The sequence below is a fragment of the Mus musculus genome, chromosome 18 (genome assembly GCF_000001635.26).
Source record: "Mus musculus strain C57BL/6J chromosome 18, GRCm38.p6 C57BL/6J".
NCBI classification, from domain to species: Eukaryota; Metazoa; Chordata; class Mammalia; order Rodentia; family Muridae; genus Mus; species Mus musculus.
In genome coordinates, this window is record NC_000084.6 from 37,815,079 (window position 1) to 37,825,625 (window position 10,547).

Here is a 10,547-nt window from a genome sequence, read left to right on the forward strand (position 1 = left end):
CGCGAAAAGGGGCGGGGTGAATTGATGTGTTAGAGGGGGAATACATATATGATTTCTGCCTCTCCACGATGATAACGAGCCCCGGACACAAATGCGAACTGAACAGAAGGAAGGTCGAAAGAAACGTTGGTATTTATTATGTTGGGGGGTTTGTTTGGCGGGGGCTGCATGTGTGTGTTTCCTCCCAATGCTACGACGCATTAACCCTGCTGCTATTGGGACATTCTCTTCTCAGCCTATTGGCTGAGCCCAGGAGTTGCTGCCTGCCAATCGGGTAATGAAAGGCAGACAAATCTACCCCGCCACCAGCAAAAAACGGCGCGTAACCCTTGCAGCGCCGGCGGAGCCGCGCCAGACCTGGCGCGGGGAAGGGAGATAGGTGTCTCCAGCTGCTGTGGCTGTTAGGGGCGGGTCAGCTTCTTTGGCGTCTCCGGACCAAGTAGAGAATTAGCGGATGGCAGCAATGCCCAGCACGGTGAGAAGCTGGGTAGAAATTTGGTGGGGGGCTACCCTTTTGTTCCTCTTTTGCCACCTGGGCTACGTTTATGGGCAGATTCGCTACCCGGTCCCAGAGGAGTCACAGGAAGGGACTTTTGTAGGGAATGTCGCCCAAGATTTTTTGCTGGATACAGAGAGTCTATCCGCTCGCAGGCTGCAGGTCGCTGGAGAGGTGAACCAAAGACACTTCCGTGTGGATTTGGACAGCGGAGCCCTGCTCATCAAAAATCCAATCGATCGAGAGGCACTGTGTGGGCTCAGTGCCAGCTGCATCGTGCCCCTGGAGTTTGTAACCGAAGGGCCTTTGGAAATGTACCGAGCGGAGGTTGAGATCGTAGATGTGAATGATCACGCCCCCCGATTTCCGCGGCAGCAGTTGGACTTGGAAATCGGGGAAGCAGCTCCGCCAGGACAGCGTTTCCCCTTGGAAAAGGCTCAGGATGCAGATGTTGGGAGCAATTCCATTAGCAGCTACAGACTAAGCTCCAATGAGCACTTTGCCCTGGATGTCAAGAAGCGCAGCGACGGCAGCCTGGTCCCAGAGCTTCTTCTGGAGAAGCCCTTGGATCGTGAGAAGCAATCCGACTACCGCCTGGTGCTGACTGCTGTAGATGGAGGGAACCCCCCTAGATCTGGAACCGCAGAGCTCCGGGTGTCAGTGCTGGATGTGAATGACAACGCCCCAGCCTTCCAGCAATCCAGTTACAGGATCAGCGTGTTGGAGAGCGCGCCAGCGGGCATGGTGCTCATCCAGCTCAATGCCTCTGACCCAGACCTGGGACCTAGTGGTAACGTCACCTTTTCTTTTAGTGGTCACACCCCTGACCGTGTGAGAAACCTCTTTAGCCTTCATCCCACTACTGGAAAGCTTACCCTTCAGGGGCCTCTAGACTTTGAGAGTGAGAATTATTACGAATTTGATGTAAGGGCTCGTGATGGGGGTTCTCCAGCTATGGAGCAACACTGCAGCCTTAGGGTGGATCTTCTAGATGTGAACGACAACGCCCCCCATATCACAGTGACCTCTGAGCTTGGAACTCTACCAGAGAGTGCAGAACCTGGCACTGTGGTAGCACTAATCAGTGTGCAGGACCCTGACTCGGGGTCAAATGGGGATGTGAGCCTACGGATTCCCGACCACTTACCATTTGCCCTCAAGTCTGCCTTCAGGAACCAGTTCTCCCTCGTGACAGCAGGACCCTTGGACCGAGAGGCCAGATCCAGTTACGACATCATGGTTACCGCTTCTGATGCTGGGAACCCTCCGCTGAGCACCCACAGGACGATTTTCCTCAATATCTCAGATGTGAATGATAACCCACCCTCATTCTTTCAGAGGTCGCATGAGGTGTTTGTTCCTGAGAACAATCGCCCAGGGGACCTGCTTTGCTCCCTTGCAGCCTCTGACCCAGACTCTGGCTTAAACGCGTTAATCTCATACTCTCTCTTAGAGCCCAGAAACCGAGACGTATCGGCTTCTTCCTTCATCTCTCTGAACCCCCAGACAGGGGCCGTTCATGCTACTAGATCATTTGACTATGAACAAACACAGACACTGCAGTTTGAGGTGCAGGCCAGGGACAGGGGCAGCCCACCTCTCAGCAGCACTGTGACAGTGCGCCTGTTTGTTCTAGACCTCAATGACAATGCCCCAGCAGTGCTACGCCCCAGGGCCAGGCCTGGTTCCTTATGTCCCCAGGCGTTGCCTCCATCAGTTGGCGCTGGTCACCTCGTCACAAAGGTGACGGCTGTGGACTTAGATTCAGGTTACAATGCTTGGGTTTCCTATCAGCTCCTGGAGGCCCCAGATCCCAGCCTGTTTGCAGTCTCCCGTTATGCAGGGGAAGTACGGACTGCTGTTCCCATCCCAGCTGACCTCCCACCGCAGAAGCTGGTCATAGTGGTGAAGGACAGTGGTAGCCCACCACTCTCTACCTCTGTGACTCTCCTAGTGTCCTTAGAGGAAGACACTCATCCAGTTGTCCCCGATCTTCGAGAATCTTCAGCTCCCAGGGAAGGAGAATCCCGCCTAACCCTCTACTTGGCTGTGTCCTTAGTGGCGATCTGCTTTGTCTCCTTTGGTTCTTTTGTGGCACTGCTCTCTAAGTGTCTTCGTGGGGCTGCCTGTGGAGTAACGTGCTTTCCTGCTGGCACCTGCGCCTGTCTCACCAGATCTCGGAGGAGGGAGGGGCTTCCTCCTTCCAATGGGATCCTCCGAATCCAGCTAGGGTCAGAAGATCCTATCAAGTTTGTTGACGTGGGAGGCCACTCTCATGGCTGTACACCATTGGCTTCTGCGCCTACTCGGAGTGATAGCTTCATGATGGTGAAGTCACCCAGTGCACCTATGGCTGGGGAGCCCGTGCGGCCAAGCTGTCCACCCTCTGATCTTCTCTATGGGCTAGAGGTGAGACCTTTGCAGGCTCAGCCAATGCTTGAGGGTGATTGCGATCCAGCCATGTGGCTGGGCCGAGTGCCAGAGGGTACTGACCTCCCTGTAAGAGCCCATAGGGGTGCCACCATTTTTGTAAGTAGTAACTGTGTTGTAAATTCGGTGCTCTACAAGTGGTTTCAGAATTGACTGGTGGTTAGAACTTGGGGATGAGTCAAGCCTATAGATCAGAACTCAGTGGGGGCTGGTGGGGAGGCAGTACTAATGTCCTTATTTTTGAGAGTAAGAAATGAAAGTAACTGGTTATCAAGAACCAAGCTGCTGTGGAAACAAGATAATGGAATGTAGGAGCAACCAATCGAAGCTGTCTTGCACAAATGTGGGTTGGGCCAGGACATCACCTAAACCCAGGACCGCTTCCTCTGTTCTTTCTGAATGAGAGGGCTGTGCCCTGGAGAATGTTGACTCTGGATTACCATCTCCAACTGGTTTGATGGTAGACTAACATTCTTTTGTCTCATGTTGTCTGGTGTCCTCTGGCCCAGCATGGTGAAGGGAAGTGTTTACTTGGAAAAAATAGCAATGTCAAAAAAAAAAAAAAAAAAAAAAAAAAAAAAGGAAAGAGCCCATGGAACTGAGAAGTGCACATCAAAGAGGTAGTGGAGATCTTGCCCTGGGACTCCTGGTATTCCCCACTGGGATGTGAACTAGATGCAGTAATCTGGGAACAGGGAGCATCTGTTACCTCTTTAGGGGAAAGCACTAGGTGGGTGGTCACTCCGAGTCAGAGAATTCAGAGACAGACATTCTGGGGATCTTTTATTGTATTCATCTTTACATCCCATTCTCAGTCCCCCTTCCTCCACATTCTGGGAATCTTTAGGGAGAGTTTTGGATTCTGTGAAAACTATAAAACCTAGAGGCCATTGTGGCTTCTGGTCCCTCTATAGTAGCCCAGATCCTTTCCCATAAGCTATGCTGCTCGGTCCCATTCTGAGTCTAGGATCTGAGAAAAGCTAAGTCAGGTAGCTCTCGGCTGACATTGCTGGAGAGCAGGGCAGGGCTTTAGAAGGTTCTGACAAAGCTTGATCAGTATTTGGTAGGATCTGGGGCTTGGGAGGAGGGGAAGGAAAACGCCTGCCATGTGGGCTTTGCATCTCCACAAGGACACATTTTTGTTGGTTCAAGCAAAAAAGCTTCTGAAGTCACACAGGAAGTTGCTGGGACAGAACACTAAGGAGTTTTGTACCATTTTAATCTTCCCTGTTGAGCACCATCTGAGCCATCAAACTTCCCTGCCAGAGGGGGCTGAATCAACCTGCAGCCCAAATGAGTGGGGAGGCTTCTGTGACACAGATTTTTCAGCGACGGTTCCCAAGGTTTCCGGGACCGAGGAGACTTCATAATTGGTTGAGAGCAGACAGACTTTTTGGCCAATCAAACTTAGAGCTGAGGTGGGGGATCTGCTCTTCCTGCCTGTCTCTCCTCCTCCAGCTCCCTAGCGCCACTTACATTTAACTCCCCTCCCCCTCCCACCCCCGCCAGTTGGTGACTAAGAAAGGCTTGCAGGCAGGCAAACCTCAGAGCAGTTTTTTAAAGAGGCTGGAAGGAGACATAGGAGACTTCAGCTTCTGCACTCCAGGCTCTGGGTTTTTACCTTGGAGACAGGACAGCACAGTTACTCTCCAAGAAGGGACTTCTGGGTCATGAGGCCTATGGCATCACCACAGGTCGCTGGGAAATGGCAAGTGCTGTGTATGTTGTCCTTGTGCTGCTGTGGCTGGGTGTCTGGGCAGCTTCGGTATTCAGTGGTGGAGGAGTCTGAGCCGGGGACTTTGGTGGGGAACGTTGCTCAAGATCTGGGCTTAAAGGGGACAGATCTATTGAGCCGCAGGCTGAGATTGGGCTCTGAGGAGAATGGGCGCTATTTTTCCCTGAGTTTGGTGAGCGGAGCTTTGGCAGTGAGTCAGAAAATTGACCGAGAGAGCCTGTGCGGAGCCAGCACTAGCTGCCTGCTGCCTGTACAGGTGGTAACTGAACACCCACTGGAGCTCACCCGGGTAGAGGTAGAGATCCTGGACCTCAATGACAACTCTCCCAGCTTTGCCACTCCTGATCGAGAGATGCGCATCTCGGAATCAGCTGCACCTGGAGCCAGGTTCCCACTGGATAGTGCCCAAGACCCAGATGTGGGCACCAATACTGTGAGCTTTTATACTCTCAGCCCCAACAGCCACTTCTCTCTGCATGTGAAGACCCTAAAAGATGGAAAGCTCTTCCCAGAGCTAGTGCTAGAGCAACAGCTAGACCGTGAGACCCAGGCAAGACATCAGCTAGTACTCACTGCCGTGGATGGGGGAACCCCAGCCCGCTCAGGGACCAGCCTTATCTCGGTCATTGTGCTGGACGTCAATGATAATGCCCCAACCTTCCAGTCCTCGGTTCTACGTGTGGGACTCCCAGAGAACACACCCCCGGGTACACTGCTGCTCCGTCTCAATGCCACTGATCCAGACGAGGGCACCAATGGCCAACTAGACTACTCTTTTGGAGACCATACATCTGAAACAGTGAAGAATCTCTTTGGCCTGGATCCTAGCAGTGGAGCAATCCATGTGTTGGGTCCAGTAGATTTTGAGGAATCAAATTTCTATGAAATTCATGCAAGAGCTCGAGACCAGGGACAGCCAGCCATGGAGGGCCACTGTGTAATTCAAGTAGATGTAGGGGATGCTAACGACAACCCCCCTGAAGTGCTGCTGGCATCTTTGGTCAACCCTGTGCTAGAGAGCACACCCGTAGGCACGGTTGTGGGGTTGTTTAATGTGCGGGACCGAGACTCAGGTAGAAATGGTGAGGTGAGCCTGAAGACATCTCCAAACCTGCCATTTCAGATCAAGCCTTCTGAGAACCACTACTCACTGCTCACCAGCCAGCCTCTGGACCGAGAGGCCACATCCCATTATACCATCGAGCTGCTGGCCAGTGATGCTGGATCACCCCCCCTACATACCCATCTCACCCTCAGGCTGAACATTTCAGACGTTAATGATAACGCACCCCATTTCACCCAACAGCTCTACACTGCTTATATCCCAGAAAACCGCCCACCAGGCTCTCTCCTCTGTACTGTGGCTGCCTCTGATCCAGACGAGGGGGATAATGCCCGCCTCACCTATTCTATTGTGGGGAGTCAAATCCAGGGAGCCCCAGCCTCCTCCTTTGTGTATGTCAACCCCGAGGATGGACGAATCTTTGCCCAGCGGACCTTTGACTATGAGTTACTGCAGATGCTGCAAATCGTGGTGGGGGTCCGTGATTCCGGCTCTCCCCGACTGCATGCTAACACATCTCTCCATGTGTTTGTCCTCGATCAGAATGATAATGCCCCAGCTGTGCTGCACCCACGACCTGGCAGGGAGTTCTCAGCCCCTCAGCGTCTCCCCCGATCTGCTCCTCCTGGTTCTTTGGTCACCAAGGTGACAGCCGTGGATGCTGACGCTGGTCACAATGCATGGCTCTCTTACTCTCTCTTACCACAGTCCACAGCCCCCGGACTGTTCCTTGTATCTGCACACACTGGTGAGGTGCGCACAGCCCGGGCCTTATTGGAGGATGACTCTGATACCCAACAGGTGGTGGTCCTGGTGAGGGATAATGGTGACCCTTCACTATCCTCCACAGCAACAGTACTGCTGGTTCTGGAGGACGAGGATGCAGAGGAAATGCCCAAATCCAGTGACTTCCTCACACACCCTCCTGAGCGGTCAGACCTCACCCTTTACCTTATTGTGGCACTAGCAGCTGTCAGTCTCTTATCCTTAGTTACCTTCACTTTCATGTCAGCTAAGTGTCTGCGGAGGCATGAAGATGGGGACCGGGGTGGGGGCCACTGCTGCAGGGGCCAGGACTCACCCTCCAGGGAGTTCTATAAGCAGTCCAGCCCCAACCTCCAGGTGAGCTCAGATGGCACACTAAAGTACATGGAGGTGACCCTGCGGCCCACGGACTCTCAGAGCCATTGCTACAGGACCTGCTTTTCTCCGGCCTCGGATGGCAGTGACTTCACTTTCCTCAGGCCCCTCAGCGTTCAGCAGCCCTCAGCCTTGGCGCTGGAACCCGAGGCCTTGCGTTCCCGCTCTAGTACGCTGCGGGAGCGGAGCCAGGTGAGGGCTGGGAGCCGCCATGCGACCCCCGGGAGGGCGCGATGGAGAAGCTGCCCGGTCCACCTAAGGGGGGTTTGCTCTTGCACTCTCTTTCTCTTTGTACCAAGCTGGCACACCTGTTGGATGCGTTTGAAAGTGGACAATCAGAGTGGCTGAGGCAAAGACAGGGTTCTGAGCGTGGGGGAGGGGTGTTTATGGGCAAGGGGAGGTAGACGCAACTCCTAACCCGCATGTCGAAGGGGTGGCGCCCCGCATCGCTGCTGGTGAATTCGCAGCGATGTGGCAGATGCTGGGGGTCCTGCGTGGACCAACACAGGCCCATGCTGCAACCTCCTGGGTGCTGGCTCCACCGAGGTCTTCCCCTCTTGAGGCTTTCTCCCTGCTCTCCCGACCGTCGTTAACTTCAACTCTGCTTACTCCAGCTCCAGCCAACCAGTGATGTTTGGCTAGGGCTGGCTGGTATCTTCGGTGCTGGTCACACCTTCGCGCCGTCCCTCCCCCACGCAACCCTTGGGCCGCCCCGGAAGTGCTCCGGGTTGGCTGAGACCTGGTGAGGATCCCAGGCCACGCCTGCCCAGGACCAAGCAAGGGTTCAGGAGTTTCTCCCCAACCCGCCCAAAACTGCCTTAGCAGACAGGGTTACATGGTCCTGACCTGGGTTGGTTTCCAGAAATTCAGGAGTGACGCTAGCCCTCTAGGCTCGGCTCAGGAAAGGCAGAACCTGCTAGCTCCAGGTCTGGCAGGTCCTGGAGTTCATGCCTAGACCCTCACTCTCAGTGCCTGCGCCTCTTATAAGGTTGGCCAATGCCAGCACCCGGGTGTCGGGTGTCAACAGAGACGCTGCCCTCCCCCTGAAAGTGGGAGCCTGGAGAACTCCTACTCCAGGGATTCAAAACTAGGCTTTGGCTCCGTCGTAAATGTACTCAAAGATCTAGGGTCAGGATTTGGGGAAAATGCTCAGAGTGTCTGAGACTTGGCAAATCTTCCCTCCTCTGACAGATGGGAAAACCACAGCTTCTGCCAGAGGTAGCCCTCAGGTGCAAGGAAACTGAAATGGGAGACGGGGAGGCACAAACTCCACAAACTCTTAAGCTTTAATTCAGTCTGTCCATCCTCCACCCTGCCTCTGCTGTATGGGGTTTATATTTTGGAACATATACAGCTACTTTCTGATAGTTGATTGAAAGAGCCCTACTACACACCTCCTTTAAAGGCCAGCAACACTCTACAGAGGCAGGCAGATCTCTGAGTTAGAGGCAAGCCTGTTCTACTTAGTGAGTTCCAGGCCAGCCTCAAGTACACAGACCCTGTCTTTAAAAAAAGAAAAAAAAAATTAAAACCACCACAACAAAAACTAATCAGAACGAAGGAACCAAGCAAACCAAAGAGCCAGGAACCAGCCGTTGCCTCTCCTACCTGTTTTTGGATAGTTATTAGCCTGCTAGTGGTTGCTTTAGCAGAGGTCAAGCAACTTGCTCAAGTTTAGAATAAATGGTGAGAGTCTAATGCAAGTCTGTTTAACCCCAGTGTGTGCTTTGAACAGTTTGGCACTTGGAACTTGTAAAGATGAACATGTGCTAGGATGAGACAGGATTGGGGGCGGGAGGGGGGCTTTCCTCAATAAGACCTCAAATATGGAAGAAAGTCTTTGGGGATCTCCTCTCTGTAGCACTCACTGAACAAACCTGTCCCCTTCCCCTCCCCCACCCCATGCTCATATGGGTGTAAAGTTTCAGCCCCACTTCCTGTCAGATCACCATCCCATATCGTCACGTGCATTCTACTGTCAAAGGGTACAGTGGCTGAGGGTCTGTGCCCTGCTCCACGGCAGCCCCCGAATGGTGCCCACCATGGCACCTGATATCTTAGGTTTCTGGGTTCCACCCACAATGCTGTCACTCGTGAACCTCAGTGTGAGTCATTGGCAAGTCCTGGGTCTTCCTTCTCCCCAGAGTAATCACACAGAGCGCTCACACTCTCTCCTCCTGGGAGCCTGTGTGAGAATTAATTACCAGCACATCCCCGAAACTGGTGAAGTCGTGGCTGTAGGAGAATGTGTGGTGGGATACATCTCCTGGAAGGGACCTGCGGAAGTTAGAAATTAAGCGGTGGCTGGCGAGCCCTGCACATTGAGCTGGTTGGGAGAGGGCTACGGATCAGTTGGCTCTGTCTGGAGCCTGTAGAATATGGTCCCACTGGATTCCATCCCAGCCACTTTCTCCGCCTTGGACAGAGCTGCCTTGTTCCCATCTCCTTGGTCACAGGCCATTGTGAGGCATGAAGTTCTGGGGGTGAGAGGCATCCCAGAGCTTGGATGCCCTATAAAGGCTCAGGCTGGCATGACTCCTAAATTAATAATGTATTTAGCTGTGGGAAGAGGTCTTTGAGATCGAGGGCCCGGAGGAGGTGGCCCTCTGAATGTGTGAGTGCACAACGTGGCACAAAAAGGGTTACCCAGAGCAGCAGCCATCTTGCTGCAGCCGAGGCTTTGTTCCCAGCTGAGGAGCTGAATGGTTCTAGCCTTGGACTGGTGGGATTTTACTCTCTGACACTGGGGGGGGGGGCACTTTTTTGCACTCTTTCCTCAGTCCACAAAAGACACTTAGGGTCTTTGAATATTGGCTTAGATCTAAGTTCAGAGTCTGGGACAGGAAAAAGGGATCCGTTTCTTCAGCAAAGAAATCTGTGTTTGTTCACTGTGATCAAATGAAATATTTTGTTAGTCTCCGGGTTGGTTCTCCCCACCCCCACCTTTGGAGAGATGTGTACCCTCCCCCACCTTATCCCATTTCCTTCCTTTACCCACTCCCTGCCCCCATTCCCAGGGGCTCTGGTAACACCTAGCTGTTGGGTACTAAGGCCTCTCTATCTCTGTTTCCTCCACAGCAAGCCCCGCCCAACACTGACTGGCGTTTCTCTCAAGCCCAGAGACCCGGCACGAGCGGGTAGGTGACTGACTCCTCATCCCACCCTCTTCTCTGCGGCATTTTCTCCGTGATGACGTGGGAGAAGATGAGGGGAGGGCTCGGCATTTTCTACAAATGGCTTCTTTCCCTGGTTCATGATTTCAGGAGGCTTTTGTGTTCCTGGGGTCTGCTAAACAGATCCCAGAAAGAAGAGATGCCTGCTCCAGCTATTTTGGAAGCAAGATTCACCCAGGCACCCTCTTCCTTCTCCCAGCTACACGCACATTTTCCGATCTCCTGAAGGCTCTGTGGGTGGGGGTGGGGTGAGGAGGACTTTTTATCTGTCCGTTGTTTACATTCTCCTCCAGTCGAGCTGGGCTTTAGCCTGACCTGTGACTTGAGTAGAGGAAGTGGGGCCAGAGAAAAACAGGCTGTCTCCAGTCAGAGCCTTGTGTGAACCGCGGAGGAAAATGGAGGAGAGAGAGAGAGAGAGCAGCCCAGCTGTGGAAAAAGGAAACCACAAAGCTGGAGACGGCATTGCTTATAAATGATACGTTCTCATACCAACACAAGAAATAGGAAGTT

At 53.2% G+C, this 10,547-nt stretch overlaps 24 protein-coding genes and 1 pseudogene across 25 annotated transcripts in view; all 25 read left to right on the forward strand.

The window, feature by feature from the left end:
- The window catches only part of Gm37013 (predicted gene, 37013), an 889,226-nt gene that overhangs the window by 862,431 nt on the left and 16,248 nt on the right, over window positions 1-10,547 (forward strand). Inside the window, exon 2 of the mRNA NM_001174154.2 lies at window positions 9,943-10,001. Within this exon, the coding sequence (NP_001167625.1) occupies window positions 9,943-10,001 (59 nt within the window). The remainder of the gene's footprint in view (window positions 1-9,942; window positions 10,002-10,547) is intronic.
- Window positions 1-10,547, forward strand: part of Gm38666 (predicted gene, 38666) — an 874,243-nt gene that overhangs the window by 847,448 nt on the left and 16,248 nt on the right. The window contains exon 2 of the mRNA NM_001301256.1: window positions 9,943-10,001. Within this exon, the coding sequence (NP_001288185.1) occupies window positions 9,943-10,001 (59 nt within the window). The remainder of the gene's footprint in view (window positions 1-9,942; window positions 10,002-10,547) is intronic.
- Window positions 1-10,547, forward strand: part of Gm38667 (predicted gene, 38667) — an 868,072-nt gene that overhangs the window by 841,277 nt on the left and 16,248 nt on the right. Inside the window, exon 2 of the mRNA NM_001301259.1 lies at window positions 9,943-10,001. Within this exon, the coding sequence (NP_001288188.1) occupies window positions 9,943-10,001 (59 nt within the window). The remainder of the gene's footprint in view (window positions 1-9,942; window positions 10,002-10,547) is intronic.
- Window positions 1-10,547, forward strand: part of Pcdhga1 (protocadherin gamma subfamily A, 1) — a 180,096-nt gene that overhangs the window by 153,304 nt on the left and 16,245 nt on the right. The window contains exon 2 of the mRNA NM_033584.2: window positions 9,943-10,001. Coding sequence (NP_291062.1) covers window positions 9,943-10,001 — 59 coding nt within the window. The remainder of the gene's footprint in view (window positions 1-9,942; window positions 10,002-10,547) is intronic.
- Window positions 1-10,547, forward strand: part of Pcdhga2 (protocadherin gamma subfamily A, 2) — a 172,944-nt gene that overhangs the window by 146,152 nt on the left and 16,245 nt on the right. Inside the window, exon 2 of the mRNA NM_033585.2 lies at window positions 9,943-10,001. Coding sequence (NP_291063.1) covers window positions 9,943-10,001 — 59 coding nt within the window. The remainder of the gene's footprint in view (window positions 1-9,942; window positions 10,002-10,547) is intronic.
- The window catches only part of Pcdhga3 (protocadherin gamma subfamily A, 3), a 167,539-nt gene that overhangs the window by 140,744 nt on the left and 16,248 nt on the right, over window positions 1-10,547 (forward strand). The window contains exon 2 of the mRNA NM_033586.2: window positions 9,943-10,001. Within this exon, the coding sequence (NP_291064.1) occupies window positions 9,943-10,001 (59 nt within the window). The remainder of the gene's footprint in view (window positions 1-9,942; window positions 10,002-10,547) is intronic.
- Window positions 1-10,547, forward strand: part of Pcdhgb1 (protocadherin gamma subfamily B, 1) — a 161,599-nt gene that overhangs the window by 134,807 nt on the left and 16,245 nt on the right. Inside the window, exon 2 of the mRNA NM_033574.4 lies at window positions 9,943-10,001. Coding sequence (NP_291052.3) covers window positions 9,943-10,001 — 59 coding nt within the window. The remainder of the gene's footprint in view (window positions 1-9,942; window positions 10,002-10,547) is intronic.
- The window catches only part of Pcdhga4 (protocadherin gamma subfamily A, 4), a 156,634-nt gene that overhangs the window by 129,842 nt on the left and 16,245 nt on the right, over window positions 1-10,547 (forward strand). Inside the window, exon 2 of the mRNA NM_033587.4 lies at window positions 9,943-10,001. Coding sequence (NP_291065.3) covers window positions 9,943-10,001 — 59 coding nt within the window. The remainder of the gene's footprint in view (window positions 1-9,942; window positions 10,002-10,547) is intronic.
- Window positions 1-10,547, forward strand: part of Pcdhgb2 (protocadherin gamma subfamily B, 2) — a 152,014-nt gene that overhangs the window by 125,220 nt on the left and 16,247 nt on the right. The window contains exon 2 of the mRNA NM_033575.4: window positions 9,943-10,001. Coding sequence (NP_291053.1) covers window positions 9,943-10,001 — 59 coding nt within the window. The remainder of the gene's footprint in view (window positions 1-9,942; window positions 10,002-10,547) is intronic.
- Pcdhga5 (protocadherin gamma subfamily A, 5) overlaps window positions 1-10,547 on the forward strand; it is a 147,496-nt gene that overhangs the window by 120,704 nt on the left and 16,245 nt on the right. The window contains exon 2 of the mRNA NM_033588.5: window positions 9,943-10,001. Within this exon, the coding sequence (NP_291066.1) occupies window positions 9,943-10,001 (59 nt within the window). The remainder of the gene's footprint in view (window positions 1-9,942; window positions 10,002-10,547) is intronic.
- Pcdhga6 (protocadherin gamma subfamily A, 6) overlaps window positions 1-10,547 on the forward strand; it is a 134,770-nt gene that overhangs the window by 107,978 nt on the left and 16,245 nt on the right. The window contains exon 2 of the mRNA NM_033589.2: window positions 9,943-10,001. Within this exon, the coding sequence (NP_291067.1) occupies window positions 9,943-10,001 (59 nt within the window). The remainder of the gene's footprint in view (window positions 1-9,942; window positions 10,002-10,547) is intronic.
- Window positions 1-10,547, forward strand: part of Pcdhga7 (protocadherin gamma subfamily A, 7) — a 127,040-nt gene that overhangs the window by 100,245 nt on the left and 16,248 nt on the right. Inside the window, exon 2 of the mRNA NM_033590.3 lies at window positions 9,943-10,001. Coding sequence (NP_291068.2) covers window positions 9,943-10,001 — 59 coding nt within the window. The remainder of the gene's footprint in view (window positions 1-9,942; window positions 10,002-10,547) is intronic.
- The window catches only part of Pcdhgb4 (protocadherin gamma subfamily B, 4), a 121,495-nt gene that overhangs the window by 94,703 nt on the left and 16,245 nt on the right, over window positions 1-10,547 (forward strand). The window contains exon 2 of the mRNA NM_033576.2: window positions 9,943-10,001. Coding sequence (NP_291054.1) covers window positions 9,943-10,001 — 59 coding nt within the window. The remainder of the gene's footprint in view (window positions 1-9,942; window positions 10,002-10,547) is intronic.
- Window positions 1-10,547, forward strand: part of Pcdhga8 (protocadherin gamma subfamily A, 8) — a 116,168-nt gene that overhangs the window by 89,373 nt on the left and 16,248 nt on the right. The window contains exon 2 of the mRNA NM_033591.3: window positions 9,943-10,001. Coding sequence (NP_291069.1) covers window positions 9,943-10,001 — 59 coding nt within the window. The remainder of the gene's footprint in view (window positions 1-9,942; window positions 10,002-10,547) is intronic.
- The window catches only part of Pcdhgb5 (protocadherin gamma subfamily B, 5), a 110,900-nt gene that overhangs the window by 84,108 nt on the left and 16,245 nt on the right, over window positions 1-10,547 (forward strand). The window contains exon 2 of the mRNA NM_033577.2: window positions 9,943-10,001. Within this exon, the coding sequence (NP_291055.1) occupies window positions 9,943-10,001 (59 nt within the window). The remainder of the gene's footprint in view (window positions 1-9,942; window positions 10,002-10,547) is intronic.
- The window catches only part of Pcdhga9 (protocadherin gamma subfamily A, 9), a 104,928-nt gene that overhangs the window by 78,143 nt on the left and 16,238 nt on the right, over window positions 1-10,547 (forward strand). Inside the window, exon 2 of the mRNA NM_033592.3 lies at window positions 9,943-10,001. Coding sequence (NP_291070.1) covers window positions 9,943-10,001 — 59 coding nt within the window. The remainder of the gene's footprint in view (window positions 1-9,942; window positions 10,002-10,547) is intronic.
- The window catches only part of Pcdhgb6 (protocadherin gamma subfamily B, 6), a 99,780-nt gene that overhangs the window by 72,985 nt on the left and 16,248 nt on the right, over window positions 1-10,547 (forward strand). Inside the window, exon 2 of the mRNA NM_033578.3 lies at window positions 9,943-10,001. Coding sequence (NP_291056.1) covers window positions 9,943-10,001 — 59 coding nt within the window. The remainder of the gene's footprint in view (window positions 1-9,942; window positions 10,002-10,547) is intronic.
- The window catches only part of Pcdhga10 (protocadherin gamma subfamily A, 10), a 94,855-nt gene that overhangs the window by 68,063 nt on the left and 16,245 nt on the right, over window positions 1-10,547 (forward strand). Inside the window, exon 2 of the mRNA NM_033593.4 lies at window positions 9,943-10,001. Within this exon, the coding sequence (NP_291071.1) occupies window positions 9,943-10,001 (59 nt within the window). The remainder of the gene's footprint in view (window positions 1-9,942; window positions 10,002-10,547) is intronic.
- The window catches only part of Pcdhgb7 (protocadherin gamma subfamily B, 7), a 90,252-nt gene that overhangs the window by 63,460 nt on the left and 16,245 nt on the right, over window positions 1-10,547 (forward strand). The window contains exon 2 of the mRNA NM_033579.2: window positions 9,943-10,001. Coding sequence (NP_291057.1) covers window positions 9,943-10,001 — 59 coding nt within the window. The remainder of the gene's footprint in view (window positions 1-9,942; window positions 10,002-10,547) is intronic.
- The window catches only part of Pcdhga11 (protocadherin gamma subfamily A, 11), an 86,101-nt gene that overhangs the window by 59,306 nt on the left and 16,248 nt on the right, over window positions 1-10,547 (forward strand). Inside the window, exon 2 of the mRNA NM_033594.2 lies at window positions 9,943-10,001. Coding sequence (NP_291072.1) covers window positions 9,943-10,001 — 59 coding nt within the window. The remainder of the gene's footprint in view (window positions 1-9,942; window positions 10,002-10,547) is intronic.
- Pcdhgb8 (protocadherin gamma subfamily B, 8) overlaps window positions 1-10,547 on the forward strand; it is a 78,689-nt pseudogene that overhangs the window by 53,278 nt on the left and 14,864 nt on the right. Inside the window, exon 2 of the transcript NR_160734.1 lies at window positions 9,943-10,001. The product of NR_160734.1 is annotated as a protocadherin gamma subfamily B, 8, transcript variant 1, non-coding (transcript). The remainder of the gene's footprint in view (window positions 1-9,942; window positions 10,002-10,547) is intronic.
- The window catches only part of Pcdhga12 (protocadherin gamma subfamily A, 12), a 76,294-nt gene that overhangs the window by 49,499 nt on the left and 16,248 nt on the right, over window positions 1-10,547 (forward strand). Inside the window, exon 2 of the mRNA NM_033595.4 lies at window positions 9,943-10,001. Within this exon, the coding sequence (NP_291073.1) occupies window positions 9,943-10,001 (59 nt within the window). The remainder of the gene's footprint in view (window positions 1-9,942; window positions 10,002-10,547) is intronic.
- Pcdhgc3 (protocadherin gamma subfamily C, 3) overlaps window positions 1-10,547 on the forward strand; it is a 35,464-nt gene that overhangs the window by 8,669 nt on the left and 16,248 nt on the right. Inside the window, exon 2 of the mRNA NM_033581.3 lies at window positions 9,943-10,001. Within this exon, the coding sequence (NP_291059.1) occupies window positions 9,943-10,001 (59 nt within the window). The remainder of the gene's footprint in view (window positions 1-9,942; window positions 10,002-10,547) is intronic.
- Pcdhgc4 (protocadherin gamma subfamily C, 4) overlaps window positions 1-10,547 on the forward strand; it is a 26,795-nt gene continuing 16,248 nt past the window's right edge. Inside the window, exons 1-2 of the mRNA NM_033582.2 lie at window positions 1-2,905; window positions 9,943-10,001. Of these exons, the coding sequence (NP_291060.1) occupies window positions 455-2,905; window positions 9,943-10,001 (2,510 nt within the window). The 5' untranslated portion in view covers window positions 1-454. The remainder of the gene's footprint in view (window positions 2,906-9,942; window positions 10,002-10,547) is intronic.
- Pcdhgc5 (protocadherin gamma subfamily C, 5) overlaps window positions 4,468-10,547 on the forward strand; it is a 22,328-nt gene continuing 16,248 nt past the window's right edge. Inside the window, exons 1-2 of the mRNA NM_033583.3 lie at window positions 4,468-7,056; window positions 9,943-10,001. Coding sequence (NP_291061.1) covers window positions 4,597-7,056; window positions 9,943-10,001 — 2,519 coding nt within the window. The 5' untranslated portion in view covers window positions 4,468-4,596. The remainder of the gene's footprint in view (window positions 7,057-9,942; window positions 10,002-10,547) is intronic.